Below are 16,614 nucleotides of genomic sequence, written 5' to 3'. Positions count from 1 at the left end.
GTGAAACGCCTTTTTGCTAGGAGTTCCAAAATGGGAACCGGCCATTTTGCACGTCGCTCTTGAGGGATTAAGAAAAACAAGTTACTCTGCTGTTTGAATTGTAAAAGGCAGCAATAATCCGAGTTGACATCAGTGCAGCTTTAAGAGCCAGACCGGAAGTGGTGCAGGGCCGGTGTTGTCATAAGACCGAGAAGGCACATGCCTGGAACAGCAGAGGGGAGGGGAAGTGCAGACTACTGCAATAGTTCACTCTAGTCTTTAGTCACGAAATGTAAACCCGGTGGCTTGATAACAGAGGAAAACAAGTAAAGAAATTGAAAAAAAAAAAATCTTTACTTTTGGTATAATCGCGGCACCCGCGCTTTACTTATAACATGAAAAGTAAAGCGCGGGTGCCGAGATTATACCAAAAGTAAAGAAATAAAAAAAAAAATCTATTTCTTTACTTGTGGTATAATTGCGGCACTCGCACTTTACTTTTAATGTTATAAGTAAAGCACGGGTGCCGTGATTAAGCGATAGCATCGCGATCGCTATTGTAAACAACTAGTGGTACGCACGCACCACAGAGGAGCGGGGGAGGGAGCGCAGCAGCAAAGCGAACGCACGCTGCTGCCGCATTCTAACCACTGTCGGGAATGAGTTTCTCAATGCCGGGACTAAGGCGGCCGAATCGCGAGCCGTCTTTTTTCAAAAAAAGAACACGCAAGCCAATACCACACGGGGAAAGCAAACCCACACGGACGAGGGTGTGGGTAGCTTTCTAAACCCCGTAAAAGAGGTCTTGCACTGCGCGGACAGTGCTGTGCACTGCAACGCTAAGCGCGAGACCTAAAAAGGTTCTGTGCATGAAAGTTCAGTGCATAGCTGCCTAAAAGACAGCAGCATCAGCGCTCTAAACGTTCAAGTCTTCACAGGAGCTGCCATGGCAAAGGCTCCACTGTGCGCATACAGCTGACCACTGGGCTGACAGTGACCTCTAAATATGGTGGTCTTCTGTCCATCAGGGTGGTAGACCTAATGTTCTCCTCTACAAAGACAGAGTAGAGACACTAAATCAGGCCCTTAGCACGTGGTACACATCTTGAAGCACTGCCTTGAATCAGGCCCTTAGCACGTGGTACACATCTTGAAGCACTGCCTTATATTTTTTCATCATTCGACACTGCTATTTACCCAGAGTAAGTTTAGAACAATCTCTTGAACACTGCTTGAAAAAAGATTTTTTTATGAAGTGAAACCAGGGACTAGAGAGAAACCTCGAATAAAATTGGTTTAAAAATATTCTGATTAGTAGCATGTTTTAGTGTACACTATTTGCAAGGGCTGTAGAAGCCTGGAGGTCAGATAAATCGAGCAGGACAATTAAGCTAATTGTATCCGTTTTTCTGAGATATTCTTAGGTTATCACTACATCTATGAAAGATGGTGTTTCATACAGCAGTTTGAATGAGGAAATAACCATTAATTGCCGCCAATATTTAAGGTGTCCATACCAAAGGGAGAGCCAAAGGGAAACATGACAGGCCTAACCCACAGTAACCTAGCTACATTTAAGGTTCCAAAGAGCATTTGAAGGTGCTTACATGTACAGCCCTGTGGAATATGCTTCTCAGTTAATTTCTGCTCGGACTCAAAGCATGCAAAATTATCTTATCAACGAGAGTCTGTTTGTAGGGTGTAGGATAAATAATAGTATAGCAAAATAAAAAGTCAAACATACCGCAAGCTCCTCTGCTGATCTTTGGAGAACCCTAATGCTCTGGTTTAAGGTTGTCTTGTGAAGAAAAAGGAAATCGATTAACCTTTGCAATGCAAAAAGATATTTAGAATTCAGAGCTTAAGACAAAGAAGGGTTCAGGTATTTCACTTGTACTCAGACACAATGTGCTACAGGGGGTCTCTATTAATTGTTTGTGTTTTGTTATATAGTGCTGATCAGAACCCCCCCCTCAACAACCCCCCCCCCCCCCCCCCCCCCCGGGAACCACAATGCTACATAAGTGTCAAAACAATGACCAATACTATAGAGGTGGAAGTACAGTTATCATAAAAACTTTGACATTAGAGTACATAAAATCTTTTTTAGTTAAATCATGGAAAAGTGTGTAAACAGTGTGGAATTAAAGCAACAAGGTCCCGGAGATGCTCAGCTTGTTGTAGAAATGGGGGCTGTGGAAGGTGAAACATTTAGTGGGTGCAAGGATGAAGATAGCGTCATCAGGAGCGGGGGAAAGAGGGACACACACCAAACCCGTTATTTATAGACGTTTTTTTCCCCATCGGCAATGTTATTTTTTTTAATTAAATGTGTTACTGGCGTCCATAATTGTGTGTTAATTTGCTTTGCCATGTGTTTCATACAGCAGTTTGAATTGGGGAATCACCATTATTTACCCAAAATATTACAGGTGTCCAAACCAAAGAAAGATCCAAAGAGAAGCATGAGAGGACTAGTGAACTGTTAATGTTTTGTGGCTGTGCGAAAGGACGTTGCATTGCATCCTTTGCGTGTATTGTTATCAATACAGTGTGTGGTTAGCACTTAGCAGAACTAAGCCTAATGTTCTAAAATCTATAATTAAATGTTGTTCAAACCAGCATGGGGCCCTCAAAAACAGGAGTGCCCAGTAAATAATGCCTCCATGTCCTTGCCCCTCCTCTCTGCTGGGCCTTCAGCTAAGCCAAAGGATTTGAAGGCAGGAAAATAGGAAGGTGCAGGGAAAGATTCCAGGGTAAGCTTGCAAATCAGTCATGGGGATTGGAAGAGGGCATAGAAGAGCTTGAGCAGTTCAAGTACAACTTCGTCTTGGTGATCCCACTAAGGAGCTATAAAGCTTTGTGTATTTCTCAGATGGAAACGGCGGCTTCCTGATGGAGGAGACGTTCTAGAGCACATAAGTAGATCCTCAGATTGAGAGGAACAGGCCAGATGGTGAAGAGTGTGGAATGCAGCGGGATGCTAAAATGCACTCTGAGGTAATAGGTTGTATACGAATAGTAGATTAAACTGTGTATGTAGAAACACACAGGAGCTACTGCAGGTTGTACAGCTCATGACTTACTAATTTGTTGCTTTGTTGCTTCACTGACCTAACCACACATACTAACTTTGGTTTGAGTACAACTTCTCCATTGTGAAAGCTGTTAATTCTTAACTAAGTTGATGATACGTTCGGAAATAAATCTTTTGGCTTCATCCTATTACATTACTAGTCTAAACCACGTACACTGTATCAATTTAGAACCAGTCAATAACATTAAACTAGTGCTAGTTATGTATTTCTCCATCCGACTAAGCGGGGCAGGAGTAATGAATTCTAATTTTTCCCATTGATCTGCACAGGTGATTGGCAGGGCACTTATGCCTGAAACTAAAGCTTACTGCATACAGTTCCACACCACTGTCAGGTGGCCTTGGTGGTAAGTCTGGCACAGTAGGAGGAAGCAGCACACCAGTCCAGGACTGACAGGAGCTCCTCTCTTGCTGCTTCTTCCCCAGGTGTATGTATCCACAAGGGGAACCCCCTATCAGAATACATATTTAGTTTTTGAGGAAATAAGGGGCACGCTGTGCCCTTCCTGCTCTAAGTAGCAACACCAGTGACAGCCTTAATATTTATACTCTAGTCACACTGTCCCGCTCTAATGCAGTTATGTGCTTCGCATTGGGACAGCATCCTGGGACCGAGACCATGTCCTATGTGCACCAACCACCTTTTCCTAAATCAGGCATCGGAATAGACTTGGATAGGAGGAAATGACATCCTATCACTGATTATGCTCAAATCAGTTTCAGATATCACAAGGATATTTGACTCAGCTTGAAGTGGCGCACTGTGTGGCAGCTGAACTGAAGCCTTTACTTCTTTGTGTGTTTTCTCAAACATATTAAGATATTGCTGGCCAATTTGGCTATTAGCATCTACAGAGGACTATGGGTGTAATATCAATGCTACAATAGAACAATGCATTTTAAAAGCAATTTTTATCTAAGAAATTCATGAAATGGATTAGGCTTAACCACTATCGCCGACCTCTACCCTGCCGATACGTTCTTCGCCCTGCCTGGAGATATTGGGCCGCTGGATCGACGTCTCTACTACCAGATTCGTGCTACTTGTAAAGACATCCACCCCGCGTTTCCAAAGCGTCCCCGACACTGGCCGCCCTCGAGTTGGTCTACACCTCTAGCTCCCCTAGTAAGTTAGTCACTAGGCTCTACGGTCTCTCGCTTGTCGCCTCCCCTGCTAGCACTGACAGAGCTTGTGCCGCGTGTGGAGAGGACCTTGGCAGGGACCACCCTCAAGAAGTTTGGCTATATTGCTGCAATCAAATCAAACGGTTGTGACCTAATTACCACTTGTGATAATACATTTTAAATATATGCATAGGGTATATCGCACTCCTGCTTCATTGCATAGAATTGGGCTCCTAGCCTGCGATAGTTGTGCACGCTGCTCCGCCCCCGCTGCTGACTTCTTGCACCTTGCTCGGCTGTGCCCCAAGCTCTCTGCCTACTGGCAGGCCGTATGCGCAACCATAGGAGACATCACCTCTGAGAAAATCAATTCCGGTCCGTTAGTATGTCTCCTTGGCTATGTCAAACAAATCTCTAACGCTAACCGCAAACTCACTGCCATACTCCTAGTCCTTGCCAAACGCAGGGTGTCACTCCACTGTGGGCGTAAGCCAGCGCCCACAGTCGCTGGTTGACTAAACGCCGCTGCCCACTGTTAAACATTATTGGGTGACTTTTGGGACCTGATGCCTGCTGCTAGTCACCCCACTGATATCTTAGCCCCCCTCGTTTCTTACTTACATCGAACAACCGACAAGACTAGCCCCTTGCCTGGCTTCCCATGCACCAACACAATGGCCCCTACTGAAAACATTGCTGCTGGTTCCCCCCTCTCGCTCCTCTACTCCCTGAGTAATATGTTCGAACTTCTACCTGGTTCTCCGTGCCTGAAATGTGCCCATTTTTGTACATGCGCTCTCTCCTTCAGTTATATGGTAAAGAAATGACGTAACTCTTGTCACCGGTGCCATTGCTATTATATACTGTATTGTGACACCTTCTGCCTAAGTTTTCCTTTTTTGTACTGTTTCTTTTGAAAAATGATAAATAAAATAATAATTTAAAGAAAAGTAATTTATGAAATGCCTCCTCAGTGGCCCACATTTAAAATCCATACCAAGACTCCAGTCTGTCCTCTCAAATGTCAGCTAACCATGCCCAAGTACATCCTGTCGATTTTTCAGATCTAATAATTTGCAAGTTTGTTCACATTGTAAAACGATGGCACATCTGTAGCGCGTGCGCTATGGAGCAACTAGATCGGTTATATTGTTTAACCTCAGGTAAGAGTTGACCCGCCCTCCACTAGAAAAGTGATAATACCATTTATCATTTCTCATAAAAAACACACCAAAAGGCCTGTAAGAAGAAACACTGTTGTGAAAGTATATGCTTACCCTCGCTTTCACATATTTCTTGAGAGCAAGAATGGAAAGGAAAGAGAAAAAAAGTTGAAAATATCCAATTGTTAATTAGAAAGGAAGCAGAGCAAGACTTGACAAAAGTAAAGAAGAGAACACAGTTAAATAGATCAGAACAACTTTGTGAGTTCAATATTCATAGCAACCTGAGTTCAGATTACACTTCACAAGAAAAAACTAATAACTGCTAGTGAGTCGCAGACACTGACTGTACAACATCATAAATTAAGGTAGAACCACATAAATGCACAACATACACACGTCTCTTTCTCGCAACAGACTTCACACTTGCCTCCATTCTAAAAATGTTTGGCGGCTATAGCATTGATGTGTAATAAAAATTAGGCAGGAAATTGAAAATGGACTTTAGCAGTATGAATTTTAGACTTTCCTTGGCAGTGTAGCATTCGGCAAAATGTAGTGTTACTCACTCTTTACACAGTGCATCAATTATTACTTTCTAAGCTCCTGGGATAGTGTGCTTGATGTATCAAGTAAAGAACTCATGGGCTAATAGGTCCAACACAAATTGAAAAAGACCACCACGTCCACAAGCGTGCAAGAAGCACCAGTCTTACAGGGAGATCCTTAGCTGGGGAGGTAATGCCTTCACACAAACATAGAGTCCAAATGTGTGGTAAGATAAACCCCCCGAATAAATAGCACCCCTTCACTCACATCCCCCAAAATTGTACCAAACCAAAAGAAGGACCAATGAGACAACGTTGGAAACCCAAGCTTTTACTTGTTTTTAGGGATTCAGGACTGCTGTATGAGCTCTGTCAACCGGGTTTACTCACTAATGTTCGCCATCAAAGATGCCTGCAGGAGCCAAGGCCTCACTCTGCTGCTGATTCCCCAGGGTGGGGTTGGCCGGCCACATCCCTGGGAAGGGCAATCTTATGGGGGGGGGGGGGGGGGATGGGGGGGGATGGGGGGGGTCTGCTCCCTGATTAAGTATTTAAAACCCAAGCACCCAAGTCACTCTGTCCAAACAGTCAAAAAGGACAGGTTCCAATCCCTAAAGTCGGGAGGTCCCCATTGTCGTGCATTTGGCCTGGGACGAAAGTTTCCTTCCTGGTTTGTAACCCGAACAGCGCCTCCAAAAGCTAGAGGTCTCCACCCACTGGCCCCCAAACCCTCTTTTCAGTTTTAAAACAAAGCTGTCCTCCAGTAGCGAGAGTCAGGATTACCAAATGCCCGGGATAGTGAAGACTCCACAACACACGCACAAGAGCCAAAAGGCGGTGAGGTGTCCATATGATGTTAAGTCCAATCCCTTAGGTGGGGTGGGGTTCGACAGAGAAGCCAGACATCCCAGAGTTGCTGAGGCAGTCCCAGTTTTTTGGCCTTAACCCTGGCCTCTTCATGTTCTTATGCTCCCAGCAATGTTTTCTTTCTCTTTTTTCAGCAAGTTTTTCCAATTTGCAAAGTCTGACCACCATGCAATACCTCTCCAAAATAGTGACAGGAGCATGCCCAGTCGTCAGCAGTCCTTAGTCACAAGCCAGGTCCAAATGCGCTGAAAGGAAGCAGGACGTGGCGCTAGGGAGAGGGGGGTGCCTGGGAATGGGGGGATCCCCAGTGTCCACTATAGGTCAAGAGTAGAGATATCTGGCGGAGGGACACGTTGCACAGCAAAGGCCGAGAACTAAGAAATACACACATGTGATCTTGAGACCTAGTTAGGTGCAAAGGAGGAGGAGGGGCTCAAAGGCTCATTAAAGAGATAAATTTGTTTGATTACAAATAAGCCACCTCAATTTTTAACTATCAAAATGATACCCCGACCAGAGCCACACTTCTCGTGCCTCACTAGGGGGTCGATTATGTTGGCGGACGGATTCCCCCCGCCGGGCTGGTGGTGGCAATCCGTCCGCCATCCTCCCTAAAAAGACCACCCGTCACATTAGGATGGCTGGTGAGTTAGCGGCGGACGGGAAGACCGTCCGCCGCTTTTCCACCGTGGTCGCCTTCCGACTGTGGCGGAAAAGGTCTAATATGGTGGCGGTGTCTATCAGACACCGCCAGCCATATTAGGATGGGTTTTGGGGAATACATTTCCGTGGCGGCAAAGACATACGGTCTTTGCATTGGGGGCCCGTTTCGGGCCCCCAGGGTGAAGGGGGATGGGGGGTGCACATGGGGGAGTACCTATGGTACCCCCCTGTGTTTCAAAGTACAACATAGCAGGCACCGTGCGGTGCCTGTCATGTTGTGCTTTGAACCCCACAACATACATTTTCAGCATTGCGGTGGGCGGTGCTTTCAGCACTGACCGTCGCAATGTTAAAAATGTGGGATGCACCCGCCACTGTGGCGGGTGCATCCTAATTCGGTGCACGGGACCTCCGCCATTAGGGCGGACGGTCCCATGCTACGACAGGATGGCGGACGGGCTTTGTCCGTCCGCCATCCTAACCGACCCCTTAAATTGCAACAAGTGGAGTGTGGAGAACACACCCCTAAGGGAAGTACAGGAACCCAGAAAAATGATTAACTACAGTACCCATGTAATGTTTCTGAATTAACAAAATAAACCGAGTTCTTATTCAAAGGTCTACAGAGAACAATATGGACAATGGAACTTTGACTCTTGCAATCTAAGCACTGCATCATTTACAAAGAGACAAGCATGAGGAGGGCTGTGCCCTTGAGCAGGAGTGGTTCTGGAATTGGTTCTTTTGGTTCCCTCAGTTGATCTCCGGTCAGTGCACATCATTGTTGCCGGTTTTCATTGTGTTCTTGTTTTTGTGTGGAACTATACAATTGGGGATTTCCTGCTGTAAAAAATGCATTCCTCAAAATGAGGGGAATGCAAGTAACTAGGAAGAACAACAGCCCCTCAATAAAGTAATGTCACGAAGAATGGGTTAGATAGTGTAGTTGAAAATTCAACTAAAGGGAGGAATGTTAATATTGAGAAAGTCGATGCCAATATGAATAACGATAGGCATGCTCCGAGACCTAGGCCTGAGGTCATTGATTGACAGGTCACAGGTGGGGCAGCACGTAGCCAGCAGACAAACAAACAGGAACTCCCAGATCAATTCCACAGATAAGTGCTACAACACCGCAATGGTCACAGGAGATTGGCCCCAATAAAGCACATATGGCCAGAAGGGTACCCATGCTCCCAAAACACCATAAAGTCAGATGCCACATAAGTATATATATTTTATTGTTTGATTAATTAAATCATTACAATCCACGTATAGAAAATCTAAACGTAGAAAAACATTGAAAGATTTTTTTCACTAAGTTCCACCTGCCATTCTCAATAGAAATAAAACAATAAAATTGTTAATATAAAGTTTCTTCTAATACAAAAAAACACTTGGAAGCATAGTATCAGTTAAAAACGTTTATTAAAAAAATAGAGGTTACTTCTTAAAGCTATAGATAAAGCACTAACTTGTAAAAAAAGTGTCCCAAAGTTAATATACAGTTCAGAGTGACAACTGTCAATAATCAATAGTCACTGACAGGTCATTGAGTTCGCGTTTCGTATTGTGGCAGGGGCATAGTACACAGATTATGCTAGGGAGTCACTTCAAAGGTATAACAATATTTTAGCCACCTATGCACGTACCTTGGTATTAACACAGGGCCTGGAATTTGCTGATTAAGCTTGCGATGTGCAAGGTGGATAAAGAGTTTGAAGCTTATGTTTAAAGCAGTATTCTCTGGGTTCAATGCTGCAATGATAGCCTGCCTGCAAGACCGGACTCCCAATTTATTCCACTCTGGCCTCAGTTTGAGTCTGAGCATAGCCAGCAATGCTGAGCAGAGACATTCAATGTACTCCAAAGACTCCACCGAGTCCCAGCAGCCCCTACAAAGAAGCTCATTTGATGTGTGACAGCAAAGTGGTTTCAATGTTTCAGGAAGGCCAATTCCACAATCTGAGTGCCATAAACTGCAGTTTTAAATCCAAAGGGTATGTGCAGGGCAGGTATGGTGGAAAAGAGGCCAACTGACAAGAGTTGATTACTGCCCATGCATGCTTGTGTTTTGCGAGCAACACTGATCAGTAGAATAGGACCACATTCGTATCCGCTTCTGAGCACTTGTTTTAAAAAATGTATTGCTAAGGTTGAGGTTCCAGAGGTCGCTTTCTGATAATTGCTGTACACATTCGTGAAAGAACCGACTGTATGACCCACCAGAGTTACTAGAGCTAATGTCTGACCATAACAGTGACTTGAGGGAACCAGCTCCGGCCAACCTTACCTTGTGGCACATTTTTAGATAAGCACCTGCGCTTGACATTTCGTAATTTAGAAGGCCCAGTTCTAATCAGATCTTTGCAGCGGATGCAGATTTTGGCAGCTGAAAGACCCTTTTATAAATCTTGGTCACATGTTGGTTTAGTGTTGTACTGAGTTTGCCCAGGAAAATGTCGAAGCCGTATGACAACGTGGGGCCCATTTTGTCTCTCATGACGTCCAATATTGGCATTAAACTCGGACGTGTCCATTTTTTTCAAGTTTTGAGAGATTCACTTGAAGAGCCATGGCTTTCCTTGTGCTGTCGCTATGATACCACATAAGTTGGGAACATATAGCCAATCAGGACACAGCAAACACAGTACACTCAGTGATCACTCGCTCCCAATGCCGGACATCTGGACAGTTACTCACTGGCCACATGGTATCCACGCAAGGTCAAGGCCCACCTAGAAGCCCCATCTAATAAATCAATTTACAACTGCAAAGGTAGCAACTCACATTTCTAACCATACAAGGGTCGCCGGAACAGTTTATGGCATTCAATTAATTGTATATAAACACATCTCAGATTGATTGTAAGTTTAGACAGTCCTCAGACTCTATGCCAGTAACTGTTCTCCCAGCCGCATTGTTAATTAAACTAACTGTTCCTGTTTTGCTAAATGCTTCTTGTCTCTTGTTTTTTCAAGGAATTACATGTTCAAGCAACATTATCAACAATTCAGGCCATAGAAGAGATGCTGTAGAGTCAACTCAGACCATTACAAGAGCGGAGTAGTCGCCAGTGAAATTGGGGGCAACAGTTATATGTTCAGAACGTAGGCAAGTGATTTGAACTCACTGGCAGAAGCCAAGATAGATAAACCGAAGTGGTAGTCAATCTGAAAATGAGGGACAGTGTCCCTATTCAGATGGAATCTGGACTTGATGGAAGATATTGAAACTGTCATGACCCACTATGTGAAGCCCATAGCCATGTGGGATTTCCCTTAATATAAAGAGCCTATATGCTCTTCAGGAGCCAGAAAAGATACGAGAGGCACACTCATGGTAGTGTTATGATACTCTGACCTCAAGAAGCAGATTCTATCAGTCAATCAAGTAAAATCTTCCAGTTTCTGGACCTGAATCCTACCACATTATAGATGGAAAGGAAATTCCCCCCATCAAAATAGAACAATATGATATCAAAGTGTGAGACTCTCACATAAGACGTGAGGTTGAAGGTGAACATGTGAGAAATAATACTCATTTAAGCAGCTGATTTTGTTGGCAGAGTAACATTTGTACCTGAAGTTACAAATATGGGTATGTACACACATACAGAATGCTATGTATCGCAATTGTTTAGTGTAGCAAGGATCATAACTCACAAGACGCGAAGCCTCAAGTGGGTCAAAATGCCCCTTTCCTCCATCAACAATAGTAATAAATACCACATTACTCTCTGCATGTATGGTGTATGTCATGCAGTTCTGTTTTCATGTACACTGGTTTAAACATGTAACACTTAGGGGGGTCATTAGGATGTCGGGCGGACTCAGTCCGCCGCCATCCTGTTGTGGAATGGGATCGCCCGCCATTGGTGCGGGGGTCCAGTGGGTGGCATCCTGCATTCTTGTAACATACATACAAGTGTCTATGGGTCTGAGTGAAACCTAATACCTAATATGATGCAAAATGAGCAACTCAACAACGTGAGGAACAGAAAAAGTTAAATTAACTAGTCCTGACCTTCATCATTTGGGACTCCTTAAGGACCTTCCTTTATGCCAGCTATGAGTGATATATGAGGATAAGATGGAATATCCTTCATCAACAAATAGCCCGCTGTATGGTCCGAATGCTGTTAACTAATTGTCTCTATTTGTGGGTGACGGGATTGCAGTACATGTGAATGTGAAAAGAGTGTGTTAAAATTCTCCAATATTAAAAAAACATGTCGACCTACACACCATCTGGGCGGTTATTTGTTAAAAACTGCTCTTTGCTATTCTCTTTTTAATATTGGAGGATTGAGCAGAAACAATAAAAGATGCGTTGCTCCTTCACCCAATTTTAACACACTCTTTTCACATTCACACGCACTGCAATCACGTCACCCACAAATAGAGACAATTAGTTAACTACAGTCAGACCATACAGCGGGCTATTTGTTGATGAAGGAGATTCCATCTTATCCTCTACCAGAAACCGCCACCATATTAACTGCTTTTCCGCCCGGTAGGCAATCGGGCAGATTGCCTACCGGCAGAAAACCGGCGGATGGTCTTACCGTACGCTGGGGTCCCCCCCGCCATAATAATGTGGCGGGGGAATTGGCATGCGGGCGGGCTCAAATGTTGGGCGGATCGTCACCGCCATGTGGGTGGTGGCGATCCGCCTGACATGCTAATGGGCCCCTTAGTATCAGAATTAAGAGAATACAGGGTTCAATCTGTAAAATAAATCGAATCACAATAACTACGCATTTTGGCCCAAGAGGTTTTCTGTAAACCGTTTTGGGAATTGAATCTGAGGCATTACTCAATGTTTTCTCAAGTCAGTTACCCATTATTGTGGCAATAATATAGCATTCAACCTTTGTGCTGCAGTAGTAAATGTATGAATATGTTTATTAACACACTTTTTGAAATAATCTGTTATTGGTTCACATTTATTACAGCTGGCCTGGTGTGCGTATGTGTGTGAATGTGTGCGTGTGTATACATCTTTACCCATAAATTATCTTTATTTTCTTGCACTTTCTGTAATATATGTGTGAAGCGCGTTCAATAAATTGGCCAGAAATATATTGTTCAGTAAGTCAATTTAATATCTTTGATGTTGCTTCTGTCTTTGTACAAAGGTATGGTATTATGGGCTGCACCGCAGCGGTATAATAATTCTTAAGACTTCGAATGTACTGCAGATTAAGCAAACATATTTCATAATGTTGTGTTTTGCAGGTTTCTTACGATTTCACATACAGTGTGGTGCTCTCAAAACAGCATTAATACAAAACGCCTCAATAGGCAAAAATGAATTAGACATTTCTTCAGAGACTAAACCAATATCAAATGGCATACTAAATTCTCACTAAACAAACAAGTTGCACTTTGAAAAACAACATTTAAAATGCTACCATAATTCCAATGTTAATCAACACAGTAAATTAGGTTTCAAAAAGCTCCATGATTCTGAAATGATTGTTCTAAAGACAACAATCATTTCAGAATCATGGCGCTGATGCATGCAAAATAAAATATTACTGGCTCTAGTCTGCACAATTGCGAAGGCAGGTACACATTTCAATAAACGACAAACTAAAAAATAGTGACTATTACATTTTTCTTACTCGAAAATTTGCCAGCATATGAAAATAATGCAGAAATCTTGTAAAAAGACTACTAGTACTTTTGTAAATGTTTTACCATCGACTGTTCTAGGGGGACAACTTGCTGGAGATGTATCGAACGAATGCTGTTTGCATGGCCTTTCAAGGCGTTTCCGAGTGCTCCTTTTGCCTGCAAATAATATTTCACAATTCAGATTTTTTTTTAAATGCATATTTGAACATTATCATCATCTTCATCCAAATCTTTATTCGGCCTAACGAGCAAAAGACCATAAAAGTACATAATATTGAACATAACTGTCAACACACTACAAAATTTGGATGAGACAAATGTAAAAATATTTAAAATACTGGTAAAGGACATACAGTGTGCGAAACAAGACCCAAAATCAGTCCGTCAAGTGTCCAGGGTGTCATAAAATGAAGACCATGCAATTACATAAAAATATTGCACACAAAATACATCAGGCATCAGAAATTTAAAAAGAACATAGGGTATAAAAAACAAATTCTGAACAAAGTGCACTGTTATGGACTAAGGGGTGAGAACCCGGTGATAGCACCTCAAAAGGGTCCGCCATGCGCTCCTTCTAAATCCCCACGCCCGTTAATGGGAAAACCCCGTTCACCTACCAAGATCAGTGTACTTTACCAAGCTACCCCTAAAAGAATCTATCAGATTAATCCAACATAGTTTGTCTGGTTCTGAATGCAGCTTTCAAGAAGGCGCAAACGTGGAAAACAATTTCGGAGGAACTTAGAGATTGTAAGTGAAGGAGTGCAGGACTGTAGTGACAAAGACCTAACATCCTTAATAAGGGAAGTAGAAAGTGTTGACTTGCTAATCTGTGCAAATTGCAGAGAAAAACATAAAATGCAACAAAGATTGGCCAGAGTTGTTGTCACACGGGCATAGAGTGACCTTACTTCCCTCTGAATCTAAATAATGTTTAAAAGATAAAGACCAGTAGATATTTGAACATTACTTTTCGAAAGAATGGTATTGAAACAGTCCATATAAACGTATGGCCACGTCAGTAATAAATAGCCCATCATATTTTACCTCAATCTAGATAGCACGAGGAAGTGTTTGAGACAAAGTGAATTAATACACCATTTTGCTCGCTTGACTTCTTATGCTCCAAGCAATTTCAATCCAAATCACATTGGAAAACAACCGCATTCGACTACACTGCGTGCTAAATATGTGCTGACACAAGCCAGCGTGCATTACGTAACCGATCCATATATCATTATAAAAACTGGCAGAGAGTCTTTGATTGACAACCTGTCAGTCCCATGAGTACATATCTTCAGTCAGATGAGAACATATCAAAACTATGTAGTAGGCTGTAATGTAGTTCTCTGAATCAACTTCTGAACCTGCCAAAGTCCATGCTGATCAAACCAATATTAACCGCTTAGAGCACAAGTGAGGCTAAGAGTCCAATAAACCACTTGTAGAAGAAGATACTTCAGGTGTAAATATCCACAATGAGCACTTGATACATTTAGTTTTCCTGCATGCTCAACTAACGAATCATCAATGTACATTTAAAGTAGGGACTACAATAGCACTGGCAAAGGCAAGACATCTTGCATTATGTGATAACACATGCAAAGAGAACAGAGAAGTTTTGCACGCCTATATTTACATGTGGTAACACATTTAAAGCCAAATTTGTTGTCTTTGCCAATGCTTGTTTTCTGAACTCATCACTCTTCCAAGCACACACTGGGCATGTGTATTGCCATGGATGATGTACGCAAAGATATATTCTGTATCTCCCGATCACTAACCAGAGACCACTGCATAGGCTTTGGACCAGCAACTGAGTAGGTCCAACCATAGTCATGTGTATGCAAAAAAGGCATTGAACTTCAAATGTGACTCTCCTGCAGTATACAAGGTTGTACACATACGTGTGCAGAGCCTCAAGAGTGTTTGACAATGTCCCCTACCCAAACACGAGGAGTAATGTGGTATTTACACTGAAACATGGGCTCGATTGAGGAGTCATTGGGGATGGCTTTTGTTGAAACAAGCATGAGGACAAACCTGGTTTCAAGGGAGGTGTAGCGAATACTATGGGGTCATTCCTGTTTCTGTTTCAATGGGTTATGTTTGTGATGCAATGAAAGAATGCTGCTGGCCCAACTTGTTGTTAGACGTTACTGCTCCCAGGTGGTAGACTGATGTCTGCATCTTAGTCAGCACTGCCAGCCACACAAGTCTAACTAATACTGCTGAGCAGCTTATTCCTGCAGATGAGAGTAATTAATATGATGGTGAATATAAAGTAAAAGGAAAGCTGGTTGATGGAAGGAGAAAGTGAGCGTACACGAAAGTGGTGAATTTCACCTGATCCGTTGCTACATCCAATACCATATGGCAGAGATCTTCTCCATCTGAAGGTGCTGGAGAGCCCAGGTACAGTACTGTACAGATGGGGAAAGGGAAGGTGTGGAATACACCACGTAGTAGCTTAAACAGAGCCATTTGTTGGGATATCTCAGTGCATAATGGCAAGTGAAGACCTGTCAGATGAGGAGAGAGAGCACTGACTTTATGAGTAAGGCAAAACAAGACCATTTACACTAAAGCGGTTGCTAACCCCGTGAACCGGAATATTACAGGGACTGCAACAGCATAATGGTTTTTCCCTAAGTATTAAACTCCTTTTGCAATTTAGAAAAGGCTATCTGAATTGCAAAACACATTTTGGAAGCAGTAAGAACTGCAAGTAGTAGCGATTCACAATGAAATGTAGCAATGCTATATGGCTGCATTTGTGGTTGCAAATCATTGAAATGTAGCACGTCAAAAGAGGTGGAAACTTATTTGCAAAGGAAACTGTATCAGGCAGCTGTGGGGGAATTAGGCAGTAATCCACAGGACCAGTGCCTTTTTTCCTCTATATGTTTCCAAAAGAAGCACACTTCCATCCCTGTGTCATTAAGCAGGGCTATTGCAGTGCCACCTGTCAGTACATAGTGCAGAAAGGTAGCACAAAGTCAGTATACAACTTCCAACCACTGTTAGCAACCAGCCTCTTAGTACATCTAGGAGTACAGTACCAAGCAGGCCAAAATGAGGTGAAAAAGGAAATGTAAAATTAGGTTATGCGCAGTTCCCAAAATAAAGACTACCTAGAGAGAAGGACAGCATTTAAATGGCGGCAAACTCAAACGTAACTAGATGTAAATAAAAAATGCACAATGGGAAAAGTTCAGCTTTTCAAAAAGAAACACCACCTCCAGATCTTGGTAGTGGTGAAAATGACCTATTTTAGTAACTTATTGAAAAAGCATCAATGTCACAACAAGAAAGAAAGAAGACATGGCTGTGTTCATTAATAACTGCTGCTCTATACAAGGAATATTGACAATCACACACTCCAGTTACAAAATTTAAGAGTCACAGACTCATATTCTAGAAGGTAGAAACTGAAACACCATTTATCAATCAATCAATCATTCAATCAATCAGCATTTGTAAAGTGTGACACTGTCACCCCCTAGGGGTATATAGGTTATGTGTCT

General features: G+C 42.8%; 1 protein-coding gene across 11 annotated transcripts in view; it reads right to left on the bottom strand.

Annotated features, from left to right (window-relative positions):
* PROM1 (prominin 1) overlaps nucleotides 1–16,614 on the bottom strand; it is a 630,080-nt gene that overhangs the window by 82,667 nt on the left and 530,799 nt on the right. For 6 of the 11 annotated variants that reach the window (XM_086964065.1, XM_086964060.1, XM_086964067.1 and 3 more), the window contains 2 exons: nucleotides 13,148–13,240; nucleotides 1,724–1,777 (listed from right to left, as the gene is read on the bottom strand). In XM_086964065.1, coding sequence (XP_086820191.1) covers nucleotides 1,724–1,777; nucleotides 13,148–13,240 — 147 coding nt within the window. Of the gene's footprint in view, nucleotides 1–1,723; nucleotides 1,778–5,478; nucleotides 5,497–13,147; nucleotides 13,241–16,614 lie in introns of all 11 variants that reach the window. The other 5 variants (XM_086964059.1, XM_086964066.1, XM_086964061.1 and 2 more) reach the window with 1 other exon arrangement.

This window comes from Lissotriton vulgaris, chromosome 3_2 (genome assembly GCF_964263255.1).
Source record: "Lissotriton vulgaris chromosome 3_2, aLisVul1.2, whole genome shotgun sequence".
NCBI classification, from domain to species: Eukaryota; Metazoa; Chordata; class Amphibia; order Caudata; family Salamandridae; genus Lissotriton; species Lissotriton vulgaris.
The sequence above is the reverse complement of the archived record's forward strand: the minus strand, read 5'-3'. Positions and strand labels throughout refer to the sequence as shown.